Genomic DNA, 19587 nt, shown 5'->3' with positions numbered 1-19587 from the left:
TTACTAATGTATTAAGTCTCAATTGCTGTTGCACAATTTTTCCATTGGACAAAATTTACTGGTAAAGTATAATTTAGCTTTTGAATATGGGTGCTTTATTTTACAAAAACATCCACACAAGACAGATTTTGGGGACACGGACAAGGACACACACACACAACCACCAACTTGAGATCATGTCTGCAGAGCTCCTGCACCATAAAATTGAGCACTAGCTCACTGAACAGTGAGATTTTTGTACAAATCTGTAAAGAGAACTTTTGTGTTTAGACAGCCAGCATATTGTGTTGGGGTATTTATGGAGAAGACAGTTATGTTCTGATTTCCATGTTGATAAAGGTAAGTTACATTTTAGGATTTCAGAACTGGGAAGGGGGCCCCTAATCTATTTTTGCATCAGGTCCCTCAATACGCCCCTGGTGTCTCTCATTCGGATTTCCTATCCAGGAGGAAAAAGTACTGTAACACTAGGCCTTCAGGGTGGGGTGCAGGGCTTGAAGTGAGAGAAACACTCACGCCCCCAATGTGAAAGACTGATCACCAGGTCGCTTCTGAATATTTAAGAAGTGACAAAGGCAGGGTCATGGAGCAACTGGCCCTCTGGGAAGAAAAATACTACACAGATGAGCCAGTCTAGCAATGTTTTTTGGAGTGCTTATACAGTCCAGAGTTAGCTAATTCTTACGTAGGAGGACAGCTATCAGCCACAACTGTGTTCTCTTTATTTGAAAGGAGATTCAACGATTAGACATTGTGAACCTTTCACGGTCTGAACAGCAAAGCTATAAATCATCTTTGCACTAAAGTGGTAGCATCCACTCCTCACATCAATAGTCCACGTTGGCCAGCTTTGCTAAAGGAGAAGACTCTCTGTCACCATCCTAGAACAAGCCAGAGCCAGAGGTCGATTATATATTCTTTCTCCAGCTGCTGGAAGACAGACATCTGGAGTAGTCTAATTCCCAGTCACCCTAACATACATTGGCAGATGCCAGTCTGCCACCCTTAGTTCTTCCGAGTCCTGCGGTAGAACATATACCCAGTCAACTAGTCTGGATAGCAGCACAAGCTAATCTGTGGCATCTATACCCTTAAGGTGCAGAGAAAGCAAAGGGTTGTCCATACTGTTTGTGTTCCTTAGCCAGCCATAAACTCTCTTGTACTCCCATCTCTAGCAGCAGGTCATCTGAAAAACAGGCAACTTACCAGAGCTGCAGGTTGCAAAGCCAGGGTCCGCTGTCTTTGCAAGAGAGAAAGCAGTATTTGGACAGCACTTTCAATTACCACCAGTGATTATGAACTACTGCTTCATGAGCTAGCCAGTTATCAATTCGGGGAGGTGGAAGAAGAGGGGCAAATGTAAAATGAAGAGGCTAGCAAGAATTTTCCTGGAGGAGGAAGGAAAAGCATTGCTTGGACAAATCATAAACCTTGGCTGTAATGACACGCCTCCCAATTCATGCTTGGCAAAAAAACCAAAAAACCAACCCCCCCCCCCCCCAAAAAAAAAAAAAAAACAAAAAAAACACAACTAAACTATCAAGCATTGAAGCAGCTGGTTGAGATTTCAGGAATTCAGAAGATATTCTCTCTAGAGTACTGATCATACACCCAACACTAAAAAATGGTGTTTGAAAGTAATTTTGGTGCAAAGCCTTAACCTTTTACCTGCCTACTTTGGGAGGCATGAAACCCACAACATTTCCCATCTCACCCTTTCTACAGTTTAAAAACCTCACTACTGCAGATGCCTTGGACACAAAAACACTGCATAACAATAGCTACCAAGAGCCTGAAGCGGCACAATTATAAATAGCATCAGTTAGAGCTCCTGTAAGAAAAGGTTAGGAACACAGCACTTTCAAACCAATTGGGAATGGATATTCATGCAGCTAAAGCTCCTGGGTCCACGAACAAGCAAGGTGATGGGGAATTTAGATTTATTCTCTGAAAATTATTCTCCCCCCCAGCTTTCCACTCAATACATCTCTATTTCCCTAGAAAGGCACAGTTGCTCTCTGAACAGAAGCCACTGTATGCCAAGATGCCAGCCCTTCTCAAACATTGTGAATCTCAGCCTTTAAAGGTGACTCCATCCCCAGTTTTCTATGCTCACAACAGAACACACTGCTCTGCTTCACTGTGCTTTCTCCAGCACTTCAGAGGGTTTCTATTCTCTTTGTCCTGTGCCTGGAAAGAGCAAATGTGAACATGTACAGAGTACAAGCTAATCCCTCCTCAGGCAACTAAGCCCCTTATCCACAGAATACAGCCCCTCCACCATGCAAACCTGAATACTGCAGTCCGAACAGCCACCTACTCACCAGATGAGGAGAAAGAGGGGGAAGAAACAAAGACAATCCCTTCCCCATTTCTCTCCCTTTACTTTCCTCAGAGGTGAGGAATTCCCTGTCAGTTCAAACACTGGAAGGAGAACTATAAACCAAAGCCAAAGCCCAAGCCCCCTAATGATTCTCCCAGGCTTCTAGCTTTTTACAGTGCTGATTCACTAAAACTGCACCTGATCAGTGTGTTCAGGACAGTGCAAGTGAAAATTAAGGCCTGATCTGACTGACATGGTAGTTTTGCACAGTCAAAGAATGCATGATCTTATCCCAAGTACTCTCAGAATACTTTAAGAGTTAGAAACAAGGATGACACATACTCCTCTGATACTGTAGAGTTGCATGGTATTTCTAACCATAAGCCATCATGACCACACCTGGGAGATCACCTCCACAGCAGGACTAGTTTTGGGAGTATGCACTATGGCCACTGGAGACACTTATAGGCCCAAGTGCTGTCAAGGAAGGGCAGGGATTGATCTACGTGCAGAGGTACTTACTCCCAGTTTGCAGGCTGCCGTGTATTGTTTTTGCCACACTGTCCAAATAAAGCCCTGGGTTGTTTCAGAAATTAACTGAGTTTTCTATTTCCTAACTCCTGCCACTATTTTTTTTTTTGGAAGGGGGGGTTTCTTGTCTGCACTAACCCAAAAACAGAATCCAATAGAACTGTATTCTCTTCCCCCACCCCCTTTTCCACTTGCTGCCATTCTCCCTCACCTCCTTCAAATGTTTCTGGCATTAAAACATTAGTGGCCAACACTAGCAACATCACTAGTGACCCTTAAGGTAGTGCATCAGTCTTACCAAAGGGATAAAAATGGAGTGATCAGGACTGCAAGCACTGGATACTATTTACAAAGGAAGAAGAGAAAGATCCATGTTTTTTTTTTTTTTTTTTTAAAAACCCTAAATCCACCTACCCAATGTATTGGTTATTTCCTTAGGGAAACCTGCTTCCACTGTAAATTCCTGACTAGGCCTGATAATTATGTGAACTGCATCCATCTTAATTAGGTGATAAGCCTCTCAGGACAGGGTCTTTGTTAACTGCTAGTAAATGGCAAATACCCTGCTGCTCTTCTGGCACTTTATAGTCATCATATGACAAACCATTATGCAGTAAGGTGTGGAATAGCAATCAGAAAAGTCTATGCTGGATTTTAAAGTTAGGAGTACACTAAAAGAGAGGAGGCTGTTTCCAACAATACCCTGTATCCAATATATTGAGTCACAGAGTCAGTAGCTGATGCTCAGCATATGTATGGTGTGGGAGGGATGCAGTGGAGGAAGTGGCAGTGACAAAATAGGCGACATTAATTTACCCTGCAGACAAAATGTAAACTCACCTGCAGACAAGGGTCGCGATGATCACACACCAAGCAGTGCAGCAGCAATCTGCATTTAAGTGCTCTTCACTTTTCCGATGGCGGCAGCACAGCCAGAACGAATAGAACAGGAGGAAGAGGAGATCCAGAGCAAGGCAGGACAGAGCAACACCACCAAACAGCAACAAGGCCTGAGGAAGACAAAATAAATAAATAAAAATTCCAGTTACATCAGAGGCACCTCCATAGCATAAACACATGGCAGACACAGATGACTTATTGAGTCCCAGGGATTCTTCACTCATGGCATAGGTCACAGAATCCACCCCGGACAAGACTTTATGAAACTAAGCTTATTCATTAAACAGATACATTCACAAGAGGATGTGCGGAGTAAGTCACAAATAACGGATGCACTATTGTCTTCCTGAGTCTGCAAGTCACATGAATGAGTCAAGATTTGTCTTTAATCCAGAGCAGAGATCAGTACTAGGGCAGCTGGTTGAACTGTACAGCTACGAGTATAAAAAAAGAGTTTGTTTCCATTTCTGCAGGTCTCTTCATCTTCACGAATAAAATATTCCCTCCAAAATAAATGGTAGAGCAACACTAAGACTAGAAATCCAAGTACACGAGTGGGTTTGAATCAGAGGGTGGAATTTATTATCCACACTTGAAGGAGACTCTCTGCTTTTAAAAAAATCAATCCCCAGAGCAGCAATATCTTGGAGGCTCAAGCTGGGCCTGTATGCTTCCACATACTGTACATAGACAAAAAAATCATCTAGATAATACCAATGGAGATGGGAATATACAATAAATTTGAAATGCTCACTATCAGAATAGTATGTGTCTACGGTTTCCTTCAAATGATACCCAACTAGAAACACGAGTGCAGTGTTAACTCCAAATTTCTCAACAGAATCTCAGTGAAACTAGATTCGTTAACAAAAAACAAATGCTCCATTCAGAACATTCTATCAAATCCACACGAATGTAGTAAAAGGGATACTTCTGCTGATTGCAGTTAATAGTCACCAACAACCAGATTCTACCCAGAAAGCAAATAAACTTTAAAAATGGCTTTAATATCTGGAATGGGGCCCAAGGATTTAGTGCTGACCCAATCGTCTTAGTAGTCTGCAGTTTAGATACAGATCTGTACCAACCATGGACAAAACAAAGGATTCTTTTTATCAATGTCATCTCCCCGATCTCTCCTGCCCCTTCCCCCCCCCCTTCTTCTCTCACTACAATCCCACATTACAAAAGAGGTATTTGATTTAAGAAATAATAATAAAAAAACAAAAAAACAAAAAACGCACCTGTAACTCCTACCTGGTCAGACAACTGAGCTGAGGAATGTTGCAGCTACATGAAATGTGGTTCTAAGCAAAGGCTGTTACACCATGGACAAAATGCCAAGGTAACCGCCTCTTAGAGGGAGGGTTCATAGATTTGTATTTTCCTTCCCACCCCCTTTCTTTCTGTCTTATAGCTACCCCCAGCTCCGTTAGTGTCCTTGGAAGTCTTGCAAGCTGCACAGTTCACTGTACTTCCAATCAAGCATGTGTCAGCCTTGACAGAACTTGATACCTGTCAACCATACATCATGAGATTTGCTTCAGTTTATAGCCTGCCTGTTGGACCGCAAGTTGCCTACACAGCAGCATAGTATAGCCAAGGCTTTGACAATATATCCACAGCATTTACCAGAAGACAAATGCTACAGATGATTAACACATACCTAACAAGACCACACAGAAAGATACACATATCATACCAAGAATCATACACACAGCTGAAACTATTAAAATGGGGGTGGGGAGGACAGAAGGGAGAGTTCCGTTCCCTTCACTAGATCATAACACATGGGGTGTGTGCTGTTAAGCGAGTTTCTGAACAGAGAGGGGTATTCAACAAGGCAACTGTATTCAGCTGTATTCCCGCTTCCCAAGGCCTGCCATCTACCAGCACGCAGTACTAAACTAAATGCACCCGCCAGACTGAGATTCCTTTACAAACACCTTATGTATGGTCCCAGGCAAACTGCACAAGGGAAGAAAAAAATTCCCCGTTCAATGGATACGCTCAGAGAAGCATTACTGCCTGAAACAGGAGCCTCACTAATAATCCATCCCTTTCCTAACACACCATATAGTCTTTCTTCAGTGGTGAAGGTTTCATGCTGCAGCTCAGCATGCAGAGACATCATCTTCCCCCCATAAGAAAGATTGGGTGCAACAAGTGACAGGAACCAAACAAAAAAGCCAGGATTGTGAAGTAAAGTTTTAATTTGTTTCTCTGTAAATATTCAGCTGAATGGGACTTGTCTGTATCTAGGAGCATGCCAAGGTTCTGTGTTCATTTCACAAGGAGAAAGTGTTTGTTTTCAGCCAATGGACATACAAGACTGGAGTAACTAATCCTTCCAACAAATCAATTTAGGACCCAGAGAGAGGCTGGCAGTGAAAGACTAGCCAGTGCTTGCTTGCTTGCCAGGATTAAACTACTAGTATTTCAAGAGGGACTGCAAGGCTGGATAAATCCCTTACTCCCTTTATCCTGCAACACTAAGTCTGGAAGACCCTGATATTCAAGGCCCCATTATTCTGAGTAAAATTTAAAATTATGCACTTCGCTTTTCACCATGGAGAGCACAGATTCCCCAGGCTATCAGAGCCATTACAGTAAATGATGCAGGAACCATACTTATCTGGAGACAGCCTGAAGGGGCAACATCTTAATCACTGTAACGACACTTCTGGCAGAAGCCAAAAATCGAGCAGTCTTTGAATGCGAGTGTAAATCCAAGTAGTATCAGCCAGACTGGCAGATGCAGCTACACTGTAGCAGCAATCTTTCAAAATAAAAACAGTAGTCGTGCCTATGGAAGCAGTGGTTGTGCAGCACTGGTAGCATAGAAACCACCAAATGACACTGATTTCAGAGAGATTCAATGCCCTGGAACTGCCGTCCTTTGAGGCTGGAGTGGACAGCCGGCTGTACTTCCCACAGGCTTGCTAGACAGTCAGATTCCTGGTGGTTTTTAATTTACTTATGTATTGTGGTGTACCAAACACCCATTTAATGCAGGAATCAGATACAAGCGGGGAAAGCTGCGTCACTTGTGCAGATTGCTGGTATTGATAGTCACATTAACAAAACAAGCAAGCATTCAGATCCCAATGCCAAGAAAGGAAGTCCCAGAGCAAGAGAAAGGGCACAGTGGGAACAGATTGCCACTCCGGGGATGGTTAGCACTATCTGGGCACTTGCAAGATCATCCACATCATCCTAGTTGAAGGGACCATCACTGTGAAAGGAGAGGGTAGTTCAGTTTCCAGAACAGTGCACTTCTTGACCTCTACTAAGATCACATCAACAGGGGAGGTAATCAGTGCCAAGGGTAACTGGTTTTATTGATGTGCACCCCTATCCTTTGGAAAGAGCTGAGATCACCAACTCATTGTTCTTAGGCCACAGATTTCCCAACTGTGATCCACGGATCATTGGCGGTCCACAGAGAGATAGCTGGTCATGTGGTTTTGGTTCTCCTTTTTCCTAGCTACTAAGATTGCAACAAAATACCCCTACAAATACACTAAACAAACACTTTCCTAATAGCAACATCTCCATATAAGGAGTTGCTGTTACAGCCACTAAGTCATCTGACCATCATGCATGGGAGGGGAAGTGATCTGTGTAATAGCATATGGACAAGAGGTCTACAAGATAATGAAAGAAACCAAGATGATCCTACCTGTAAGAGAGCTTGAGAAGCCTGCACCTGGGCCACTAAACAGCTTCAACATAGTAACTTTCAGTCACTACTGAGCTAACCAGAATTTAAACTTGCGACCTGGAAAAGAAAAGCTCCCCATCTAGTCAGTCAAAGCCAATCCAGTGCCCAAAGATCATTTTAGGGATTGGCAGAGTATACTGAAATCAAGAGATACTTCCCTCTGAAAGACTGTAACTGGGGGTAGGATGACGCAGGTGCAAGGGTTAACATTTCCCTTCAGTTTCCAATTACATGTTCCCCACTTTTGATTTTACAGCACTATAGGGCAGGATTTTATTTGCTGAAAAAAAAAAAAAAAAAAAACCACCACACATTTTTACTGAGCGAACAAAACTTGTTCAAAGACTGCTGCTGCAGACAGGAGGAAGGAGGTCTGGAAGGTTGGTTTTGAGCACACAATTTCTTATTTCAAGTCTTATTAGGGTACATTAACTTCATTTTCTGGTGCCAGTTCTATTCATTGGCACAGCAGCCAGGTTTTGCCAGTAAACAGATTAAAATAATTTCCCGGGGAATACACCACTATTTTAGTAAAACATGGAGCTTCCATTAAACTTTTCTGAAGGAGGACACTAAAGCCTTCACATATCCTTGAAAAACAGCACAAAGTACTTACTGGAAGAGCTAACTTTCCCTCATCACAATCTATTGATCCATGAGAGAGCCAGTCATTTTCACTACCACAGTAAAATATAGTGCTAGTTAGTTATATGGCCTCAACACCAAGCCAAGAGAGATGCCCTTGATCTTCCCATTGGGCTTGTCAAAGCCCAAACCAAACACACCCACTTACTCTACACTTCAGGAACACTTACACTTCATCCACTGCTGTAATGCAGGTGTACAACGGTTAGTGAGAAGCTATCCAGTCTACAGTGACATTTGGTACAGGCTAAACTACAGAGACAGGACTCCAATGACCAAACTATCCGAGTTAAGTGCTGTGATAAGAATTTGGCTGCAATATACCTGTGTTGCATCTTCCACCAGTGAGCTAAAAAAATTGCTTCTGCTTAAAATTCAACTATTTCAGTCCACTGGACAGTTAGTTTAAAATCCATAAGTGTCTACAGTTTGAGAGGATGCCAACAGTACAGTTAGTTTAATCACTCCTGGACTGTGAACTATTTATAGTTTACTTTATAATTAGCCTTTGCCAGAAGAAAGCTTTCCCTGCAATCTGTGACTAAATCTAGAAGGAACATTACACACAGCAACTTGACATATAAAATAAAAGCAGGAGGGGTTAAAGGAGTGTGGGAAGAGAAAGATGCTCACCCAGAAGAGCAAATGAAGCAAACTGGTCCACTGCCAATAGAGCACTCATATCTATTTATTCCAGTGAGTGATGTCAGTAAGGAGTGTGGGGAAGGGAGACATGACATCGTGAGGATATAAAGTAGTCCCAGAGCTATTTCCTCCACTTTGGCTTCTGGCACAAAGAGGGCCAGCACACATATCTCTCATTCAGAAGCCCAGTAAGGAGTCCTATTTCTCCTATCCACTGCAAACGCTGCCCATCACCTTTCAGTACTGACAGTTTCTTAAAGCTGGTAACGTGAAGGACGCAGCTGACCTTCCAGCTCTTCCCCAGACCATGGGATAGTTTCTCTTAATTCACTTCAGTAGGTTTAATGCATTGGAATTAGTCTGCTTTAAGCATGCAGCTTTCATTAATTCAGATTAATTTTCCTGAGTGGATGCACATAGATAAGCCCTGAGACTGCAGTTAGAGTTTGACTAAGCACCCATCACTGCCCCTCCCGCTGCCACTCTGGCCCCCATTTTACGATGGATATGTTCAGCACTGGAGGCCTGTATTCCAGTTTGGTCAGTGTACATGAAACAAACTGCTGCAGCTAACGGTACGTGGGCTCCAGAAGTTGACTAGTCAAAGGTCTTACCAGATCGTTGTAGAATGCCAGGGCTGCAACAATAAAGGGTGACGCAAGTAAGGCTGGGCCCCTTAATTACCACAGGTCACATGGGGGCAAGGTCTAGAATTCATTCCAGTGGCCCCCAGTAAAAAGAACAATGTTAGCTAAGAAGAACCCAAACCACCTAGTACAAAGGATTACATTAACATGAAGCTGGTATTTTCTCTAACTGCAAATTCAAACCCAAGCTATACGAATCAGTAATGGAATACCGGTGTTCCAATGGGTTAACATTAAACTACAACACATTCTCTCCCTCAGTTGTTACCACACTCTAATCTCCATTTTACAGAAAGGAAACACTCCCTTACTATGGGGGGGGGGGGGTAATCCCTCTAAATTGGTTGTTGTTCTCCTGTTTCTCTGTAATGACGGCTGAAAGCCTCTACACAGTATGGAAAGAATAAGACTCTCTCCAAATTCAGCTTCTATTGACAGGTCCCCACAGACTAAAATCTTTATTAAATGAGGCTTAGCTCAGAACTGGCAGCTTGTCAAATGAGCATTCTCGCTGAAAAGGTGGATTTCCTTTCTGGGGTTTGTGTTAGATTTCTGGAAGGGAATTTGCAAAAAAGATGCATCAGTGTTTAAGCAGTTATTTGTATTCCACTTTTGCAGGATTGGGACAAAGATTGTCAGGGGAATGGGCCCTCACCTTCAGAAGCTACCCCTTTCCCATATTCCCTATGGTACAGATCAGACCAGATTGGTAACATTGTTTGGGGACAACCTGCATCTATCTGCAATACTGAAGATAAAGGGACTTCCCACTGCCAAGGGGATAGCCCAGAGCAGTGGTTCTCAAAGCCGGTCCGCCGCTTGTTCAGGGAAAGCCCCTGGCGGGCCGGACCGGTTTACCTTCCGCGTCCACAGGTTCGGCTGATCGCGGCTCCCACTGGCTGCGGTTTGCCGCTCCAGGCCAGTGGGGGCTGCAGGAAGTGGCACAGGCCAAGGGATGTGCTGGCCGCCCAGCATTGTCCTGGAGCGGCGAACCGCGGCCAGTGGGAGCCGTGATCGGCCGAACCTGTGGACGTGGCAGGTAAACAAACCAGTCTGGCCCACGAGGGGCTCTCTCTGAACAAGCGGCGGACCGGCTTTGAGAACCTCTGGCCTAGAGGACCCCAATGGGTCTCTTCCATCACTAGCATCTATGGTTCTTAGTTCCCTACCTCAGCTACTACAGGTTTACACCATTTCTGACACTGCAAATACACAATGGATTAGCACATCTATTCCTGGCCCACAATGGTTCCTCCATTTGAAGTTTTATCTCCTTGGACAGACAGTTCTACTTTCTGTTAAAAAGTAGAAATCAAAACCTCCTCCTCACTAAGTAGTTTGCCAGCCAATTAGAAACTGGAAAGCAGTTGTGATAAACTAGGAAAATGTGTGTTTATTAATATGGGACAGGTTCCTGTGTGGTTGTTTATGATGAGTTACTTGCTATGGACTTAGATCAAGAGGGACAGGTAAAGAAACCAAGAACAAAGTGAAACAAAGGCCCAGATAAAGAACACCCCTGCAAAAGGCAAATACCGTTTATAGCCATGGAGAGGAGACTTCACAGGCCCAGACCAGGTGATATGCTGAGAAGAGAGATCGAAGGGAGCATTAAACCCTTAAGCTTGGTCTGTGCTACCAATTTATGTTGGTATAACTACATCACTCAGCTTTTGATTTCCCACACCTTTGAGCGATGTAGTTATACTGACCTAACTCCAGGTGCAGACAGCGCTATGCTGACAGACAGGCTATTCCCATCGACATAGGTACCACCTCTCAGGGAGGTGGAGTAACTACCCTGATGGGAGATGCTCTCCCATCAGCATAGATGGCATCTTCACCAAGCGCTGCAGTGGTGCAGCTGTGCCGCTGCAGTGCTGTAAGTGTAGACAAGCCCTTAGAAAACTTCAAAGGCCCTAGAGAGGGAGGAAATTTTGGTGAGTAGGGGAGATTGCCCAGGGTGTCAGTGAAAGAGCTCACAAGCAGACACAGACTGGGAGAAATAGGAGCTGAGAGCAGGCAGGTTCTCTAAGCAGGCCTAGGCATCTAGCCCAGGAGCAGCTAAGAGCCACGTGGTTAGGTCTGTTACACCTTTAACCCACATCTCTGAAAGCTGTATTCCTGCTGTTAATAACACTGTGACAGAAGGCTTTGTGGTGCCTGACTATTAACTACTAGTCTCAACTCCCAGGGAAAAAAAAGTCAACCACAGGGCTTAAATGCCAACTGGACCTGCTGAAAGTCAGGGTTGGTACATAGTGGGCTGTAACCCAAAGTCTTGGTGTAAGGGTGTGCAAGTTGAGAGACTGAGGCCAGACACCTATGGGGGTGCACGCAGGACGACCTGCAACAAGGACAATAGTGCACTTAGTCCAGTTAAAAGAAAAGTATTAGTGTCCTCACAAGTCAGACAAAGGTAGTGCAACCTCCACTGCCAACATTTCCCCCACATACACAGGTCTGCTAATGAGTTCAACTCGCTATTCCAGGCCTACATCTCTCAAAGGCAAGACCCAGTGGTGCCAAGCTGCCTGTTGTCTACATAACACACTATAATGTACCAAGTCATTTTTACCTAAGCACATGACCCCAACACTAGGAGGTCTTAAATATCTTAAAGGAAGGAAAAATTACTTCCAGGTGGAGTCAGTGGCTTAATCCCCACTCCTCTCCTGCCCCAGCAACCAACCCCCTCCCTGTTAGCCTCTTCATTCTAAACAGACCCATTTAAAAGGGAATTTTAAAAAGGCACCCCAATTTCTACCAGTTTCATCCCAGCCCTTAGGTCACTGCGGGGAGGGAGGGTACCACACACATCCAGTGTCTGCACATTCCTAGAACTAGCTCTGTACCAAAGCCAGAATTTGAAGCTAAGACTCCAGATGTAAGAAATCAATGCTTTAACTCGCTCTGCCAGCTCTCACATACAAGTCCAGATACATATGGAATTTCATTTTGAGCTAGCCACCGATTCAGCCCTTTACCTCTTAATTTGGTAGACTCCTCTGAGCATCTACTAGGCCCATGGACTCCGCACATAAAAGAGTAGTAGTTCAGGAGTGAAAATAAGTAATAAATCTCCGTGTGCGCCAGGAGTTACCGCCACCTACTCTCACTGAAGGAGGTTTGGCTCATGACATTAGTGTTCCTGGCTACTAGTGTGAAAACACTCAGCCCTTCTGGCCAGTTAGCAAAGTCATGCATATTGGAGCAAGGGACAAGGTGAAATGCAGAGACTTAATAGCCTATTCCATCCTGCATTGGCAGGGAATTGTTCCCTACACCCCTCTAGAAGCTCTAGCTGCCTGTCACTACACACAGAATGGTGTCACTCGGGAGACCACCTGCCATTCCAACTACAGGGCAGGCACTGCTGAAATCTGAAGGAAGTGGATATAGCACTTTGTATATAAGGAATACCTGTGGGACAGGTCCAGACGCTACTGGAGGCTAGAAAAGAGAGTTAATCTATTCTCCCTCCTGCAGAGTCTGTTTTTGTCCTCACGGAGTATGGGACCCTCTTAGAAACCCTCTTCGACCTGAGCATGCACCACACTGCATAACTGCAAGGGCACTCTGCTATGGCATACTTGCATCCAGCAGAGATGGTTAGATGCAGCGCTCCATAATTGCGGTCATCCCTGCTCCTTTGGTCGGCCCAGAGTCTTTTTCCCATGGAACTCTGCATACAAAGGGCCCACATCCTTGCCAGTATGAAGGCAAAAGACCAAGTTCAGGATCAGAGCAGTGTGTTCCCCTGCATTGTGGCCAACCAAATGATTAAAAGGCAACGACTTTAGCTGGAACAGTGTTTAAACTACTCACTGAGCCCCAGCATAGATGGGGCCTTTAAGAGAGGGCTCTCCCCAAAGTGGGCGGAGGTGGAAAAGTCAGATTTTTCCCAATAAAAACAGCCTGTGACGGTCACAATCTGAAAGTCAAATATGAAGGACTGGAGGACAGCTTTGAACAAAAACAAAACAAAAAAAACAAAACAAGGAAGGAGCAAGGGCAGCCAGCCAGATCTATATGGGTCAGAAACAAAACAAGCTTTATCCAGTCACGGAAAATTAGCTGAACGGAAATCCATCAATGAAGAAGATATTTTTCCATAAGTGTGACAGCTGTAGATAATACAGCTCAGCTGGTTTCCCTTTAAATACAATTAGGCTGCATTTTGAATATCTTTAAGGATTCAGTGCCATATGCAGTATTTGAAAAGCTCTGCTATGGAAAGAAGCCACTTTACAATGCTTCTTAAATATATGCATGCACTTGCATACATAATTAGTGCATGTGCACATGTATGGTCTTTTCTTCCAATGTACCTTGTTCTCTCTGCTAATGGCATCTCCACCTAAAAACAAACATTTCTCAACACTGAGTACCTCACTATTTGGAGGCTTATCAAGAGAAACTGAAAGGGAAGTGGTTTGAATAGATCTCTTCCTGTAACTAACGCAAAAGAAAAAAAGCTTCCATAGAAGAGTGATGGAAACTATACAACTCTCCTCTTCACAACAGAATTTTGGTTGTGCAGATTTTGTTGTTGTTGAAGTGCAGGTCTACTCTAAAGAACAATTAAAAAAAACAAAAAACTATCACACTTTGGGTTTTGAAGTTTGCCACCATTAATGGTGTTCGGGTTTACAAGGGAAAAGGCACATTCTAGTTACCAGTCCTGCAAACTCACCTCTTTACGTAAGAGTCAAGCTATTTCCCTTCTTTCCCATCGCCTCCCCTAAAAAGCTTTGCCAGGACAAATCATACCCTTTGCGATATCTCTCACCCCTTCCCTTCAAACAATTTTGCGCAGCTGTAACAATGCTGTTGATTAGGCACAAGGGGGAAAAAGAATCCAGCTCACTTCCCTAGCTCATATGGTTGGTTCAGCAGGGTTAATGGGAATTAAAAAACAGTAAGATACATTTTGCTCCTAAACTAACCAGATGATTTCATGTAGGGAGCAGATCTGCCAAACAGAGTGGTATTACTTTTACCCAATCACTTTTCAGACTACAACCATGCTTTATATGGCAAGACTAAAGAGATTAAGTATCTCCACGGGGAACAAATATTTAATAATGCAGAAAGGTATAACAATCCAATGGCTGAAAGTTGAAGCTAGACAAATTCAGTCTGGAAATAAGGCATACATTAAACAGTAATAAGCCATTGGAACAATTTACGAAGAGTCATGGCGGATTCTCCATCGCTGACAATTTTTATATCAAGATCAGCTGTTTTTCTAAAATATAAGGAGTACTTGTGGCACCTTAGAGACTAACCAATTTATTTGAGCATAAGCTTTCGTGAGCTACAGCTCACTTCATCAGATGCATACAGCTGTAGCTCACGAAAGCTTATGCTCAAATAAATTGGTTAGTCTCTAAGGTGCCACAAGTACTCCTTTTCTTTTTGCGAATACAGACTAACACGGCTGTTACTCTGAAACCTTTCTAAAATATATGATCCAGGAATTACTTTGGGGATGTTCTATGGACAGGAGGTCAGACTAGATCACCACAGTGATCCCTGCTCGGTTTGGCTTTGACTTTCAGAAGTTTGCATGAGCAGAAAAAGGATGCTATCAAAGAAGATGTTCATTACTCTCTGCAACTGTTACTATTTGCAAAACATAGCAAACATCTGGGTATATTTAAAGAAGTTGTGACTTGACACAAGGAATAATAATTCTTGCCATCAGAGTGGAATCAGAAGTAATGCATAGCAGATGCTGGTGGAGCATCACAAACTTATTCACATGACAGATAGGAAATGGGAAGAGTCCAGGGCTAGAGAAATGTGGGAATGTGATGTGCCCTTGGAACGTGAGATCTATGCTGTGCCAATAGGGTTTATGGGGTCCTTAGATCATGTCTAGAAAAGTTTCACCTCTGAAATGCTGACATACAATACTGCTGTGAGGAGCCATTTGAAGAAATTCATCTTAAATCTGCTTAGGTTTCTAAATCTAAATCTGCTAGAGGTCCACTGCTGTCTACTCTCTGATCAGGGATAACTTTCACAACATTAAAGCAGTTTATACGATGCTGTGTAATGTGAGGGGTTTTCAGAAGTCAAACACCAAGACATCAATGTAGTAAGGTTAGTTGAGTAGAAAGGCAACTTAATTGGAATGTGGGAATAAATTCAACAACATTCTCTCATGGCATTAGCACGTCAAAGAGGCAATCCCCAAAATGGCAATCACCAGGGTACCAAAATCTTCCCCCCCCCCCCCCCACAGGGTACATTAAAGCTCTCTCTCAAGAATAGAGAAGATTGCCATAATATCAGCTCTTACAGTACAGTCTTCAGAGATTAAATCAGAAAAAGTAATCTCTACCTCTACCCACTTAGATCCCAAAAAAGACGCTCTGCAGAGTCTATTATGATGGTCTTCATAAAGCACTCTGAGTAGGGTGACCAGATGTCCCAATTTTTGGGTCTTTTTCTTATATAGGCTCCTATTACCTCCCACCCCCGTCCCAATTTTTCACATTTGCTGTCTGGTCACCCTAACTCTGAAGGATAATCATTTTTATCATTGATATTGTTAAGAGTTTGAAAGTTACCACAACTAGGCTTCAGAGCCAACACACCATTAAGATGAATGGGGCAATTCATAGCACTCACAAACTATTGTCTCTGGCTGTCACTATTGTTTACATTTGGTTCATGTTTTGCAGATTATCCTTGCAACCAAAAGGCAAGAGACTTTTTAAAATGAAAGTTTAGGAGTAGTCTACACTTGGGATTTGCCCCAACTGCAATCCTCCATGGCCAGCCACAGGTATGGCTGCAAACCCTTGGTGTAGTCAAGCATACTTACTGTTTGCACAGGGGGTATAACATGGGTTTCTAACCCCACCAAAACAAATAAATTGCTCTACCAGTCTACATTGCACAAGTGCAACCTGCTAGCTACACTGATGGGGGACCTTCCACAGATGAAACAACAAATAAAATAAATAATCAATCAATCCACTGCAAGCCAGCCCACTTGACCCTTTCTTTTAAAATAAGCTATTTAAGGCCAATGTTAATGTATGAGAGTAGCTACTCTGGAGGAAGATGGCAGGTTTTAAACAGAAAACAGAAGAGAAAAAGCAATAGTTCTCTGATGAAATTTTAAACTATGAATGGGAGGACTGGAGAGGTGAGGAGAGATAATACAGACCCCTGATCTGTCTACTGACTATATGGAATGTAAGTGACCCAGCATGAACGAACAGCGTAGCAGGCTGTTAAATGTTTAGATGCAGTATATCTGTAACAATCAAGAGCCGCATTCTTCACTTGAGATGGGCACAAATCCTCAGCTTCCCCTTCAAAAGCATTTGAATCTGTATAGGAAGGAATTTTTCTCCTTGCCTTCTGGCATGGGGTATTTTGGGGGGAGAGAAGGGGGAAGCACAAAAAAAAAAAAAGTAAAGCTTGTTTAGGTGCAGTAAAGAAAAACTCTTCTCATCTGCTCTCCCCCTTAGGGAGTGGGGCCGAAGAAGAGGGAGGAAGACAGCTCACAAGAGGATAGGTCTACACTACACACTAAGCTCCAAGACAAGGCAACTGATATTTAGTGTTAAGGAGCCTTCGAATCAAGAAGCAAAACAAAAAAACCTTTACCACTTAGAGCCTGTAACACACAGGAAGCAGCAAGATATTAAAGCCAGCCAAGACCCACCACAGTCACAGCTGGAGCCTGTGTTTCTGCACCATTGACAAGACTGGAAGCCTCATTAACCACTTCTTTGTCTCAGTACAGCAGACTCCTGGTGCAGGCTCCTCACCAATTCCTGGAAATGACTAAGGCCTCCAGCAAGCTATGCTAAAGGGAAATATAGTTTTAAATAGAGATACCTTCCTTCACTTAGCACCACAGAACTGTAGATGTCTTCTTGGCAACCAGAGGGAGTTAGACAGTATGTCCCTGAGAAGAGCATTCTGGCAAGTGGTAAGCACTCATCATGAGTCACTGCTTCTTCTGTCCAGTTGTCATGATAATTAGAGGGGACCATATGCTTTTAAAGTCTTAAGTATCATTCATAAGAGAAGAATACATATGAACTGAAGTGATACTTCTAGGTCAAACCATATAGCAGCAGCTTAAGAGCAGTTGCAGGGTAAGAAGGGTGCCACAAGGCTGCTGGGGGGAGGGGAAAGGGCGCAATCTGCTTTGTAGAATAATCATCCAACAATGAAAGTGTCTCTCCTTAGTCCCTCCATTTTAAAAGTGACATTGATCTCCTTTCATTTCATTTCGAAGCAAAACTATTAATTTATGTTACAGCTCATCTGCCCATGAAGTTGGAAACTGTCAATGCCAATGGGCCTAAATATTATAGCCACCAGTTTTGTGTCAGTCTTCAGGCATGTGTATTCCTCCCATTGTACAATTCCTCTGCTCTGCATGCTGAGTTCTGGGGAGCCTGCAGGCTCCTGGACTATCTCGCAGAACAAGTTTCTTCCCGAAGTGAACTAAATAGACTAAACAACTCATTAGCTAGTCTGCAGTGTTATTTGTGCTAGCAACCAGAAACATCTGAAGGACAGGTAGACTAGAAAAAAAGACACCCACCCAGCCACCCTCTAAGGATGCCTCCAGCCTGCTCAGGACACCACCATCACTGGAATCGTTCCTGCATAGATGGTTCAGAACAATTATTTACATGCACTAAGTTTCCAGTTCTGTTTCACAGGAAGGGATTTCCTGGCATCTGTTTAGAGGCTCCACCTACACTGGCCTCATAGCCGTGTTTGAAGAGTGACTCCATCTAATGCAGTTTACAATGTGGTCTGACAAGGCTAGCGTGAATGGAACCAAATCCCATTAAAAAAAAAGGCAGTTTCTAATATTTTAACATCCATCCACAGCAGCCAGTCAAACTTTATCATAACACAGTTCAGCAGAAACCAAGTTTAGACACTGTTCTTAAAACACAGCTGAGACAAGAGAAGACTGGGACACTCTGCTGTTCCAATAACCTCCCTGGAGCTCAGAAGGTGAAGAAAGCTGGTGATTAGCCTGCCATTTAGAGTCAGATTTTAACTTAACTGTGCACAGCAGCGGGTTGCAAGCAGAGACAAAGCATGTCCTTCCTCTTCCCATCCACCCACTCCTATTTCATATCACAAAGGGAATGCAGCAGTACAACACTTAAGCTTAAGTAGCTTAGAGATGAGCCTCTGAAATGTACAGACATCGCCTTAGGTGTACAGAACTTTTTCCAGGCAGACCTGAAGCTGGGGGAGGGAGAAGGAGATGCAAAAAGAAAACAAAAAACCAAAACCCACCAAGCTTATAGGGAGAATGCACTTCAACATTAAACACTGCAAATCAGGGAGGAGAAAGCACTAAGCAGCATGCATGCAGCGGAAAAGGGGACTAGAAAATTAGCTTGAGAAAACATGCATTTAGTGAAGTGCCACTAGTCTGCATGGATGCTGAATTTTCAATTTTACTACACTCTCCCCAAGAGGCTAAAATGGTACAGGTGGCCAGATTTCACAAGACAAGGGCAAGCTGTGCCTCTCTATTTCACAACGCCACAGCTTAAGAAGTCTGCACTGTGTATACTACATGCCTGGGGCAGAAATACATGCAGAGCAGCAGAGGTCTCGTGTCAAATTTCACTGGATTCTCCTCTTATAGCAGTGCCCTGAATTCTGCCCACCTGAGGGCTACACTGGCAGTTTTTCAGAAGCCCTTGTGTTGCACTGAATTGCATGAAACTCCGACTGCAAATGGCAGCAATGAATCAGGAGAGACTAGGTCCCATCATACACAGATGCAAGAAGCCCAGATATCAATGGGGCAACTGTCCAGTAAACTTGGATTGACATGGTTTCCGCCTTGACTGCAGAAGACTTCTTTCCGCCATTGAGTCTCTCCCTCAGTCTTAAATGGACTCAGTTGTGTATATCTATTATTCTTACTCCCCTCCTCCCACAGGGAAAAAGGTAGCAAATACAGCAGAACCTCAGAGTTATGGACACCTCGGGAATGGCAGTTGTCTGAAGCATTTGTAACTCTGAACAAAACAGCTCTGGCTCCAGCAGTCCAAACTCCAGGCCAGGTTCCAGAGGCAGCTCCCTTCCCAGGTAGGGCAAGCTTGTCTCCTTCCCAACTGGGGGTGGGTGGGTGGATGGATGGATGGATACATACA

At 43.6% G+C, this 19587-nt stretch overlaps 1 protein-coding gene across 3 annotated transcripts in view; it reads right to left on the bottom strand.

Moving 5' to 3' along the window:
• TTYH3 (tweety family member 3) overlaps positions 1-19587 on the bottom strand; it is an 88868-nt gene that overhangs the window by 37882 nt on the left and 31399 nt on the right. For all 3 annotated transcript variants that reach the window (XM_074965191.1, XM_074965189.1, XM_074965190.1), the window contains exon 2: positions 3695-3864. In XM_074965191.1, coding sequence (XP_074821292.1) covers positions 3695-3864 — 170 coding nt within the window. The remainder of the gene's footprint in view (positions 1-3694; positions 3865-19587) is intronic.

This window comes from Natator depressus, chromosome 10 (assembly GCF_965152275.1).
Source record: "Natator depressus isolate rNatDep1 chromosome 10, rNatDep2.hap1, whole genome shotgun sequence".
Lineage (NCBI taxonomy): Eukaryota > Metazoa > Chordata > Testudines > Cheloniidae > Natator > Natator depressus.
This window is presented reverse-complemented; position numbering and strand designations above follow the sequence as displayed.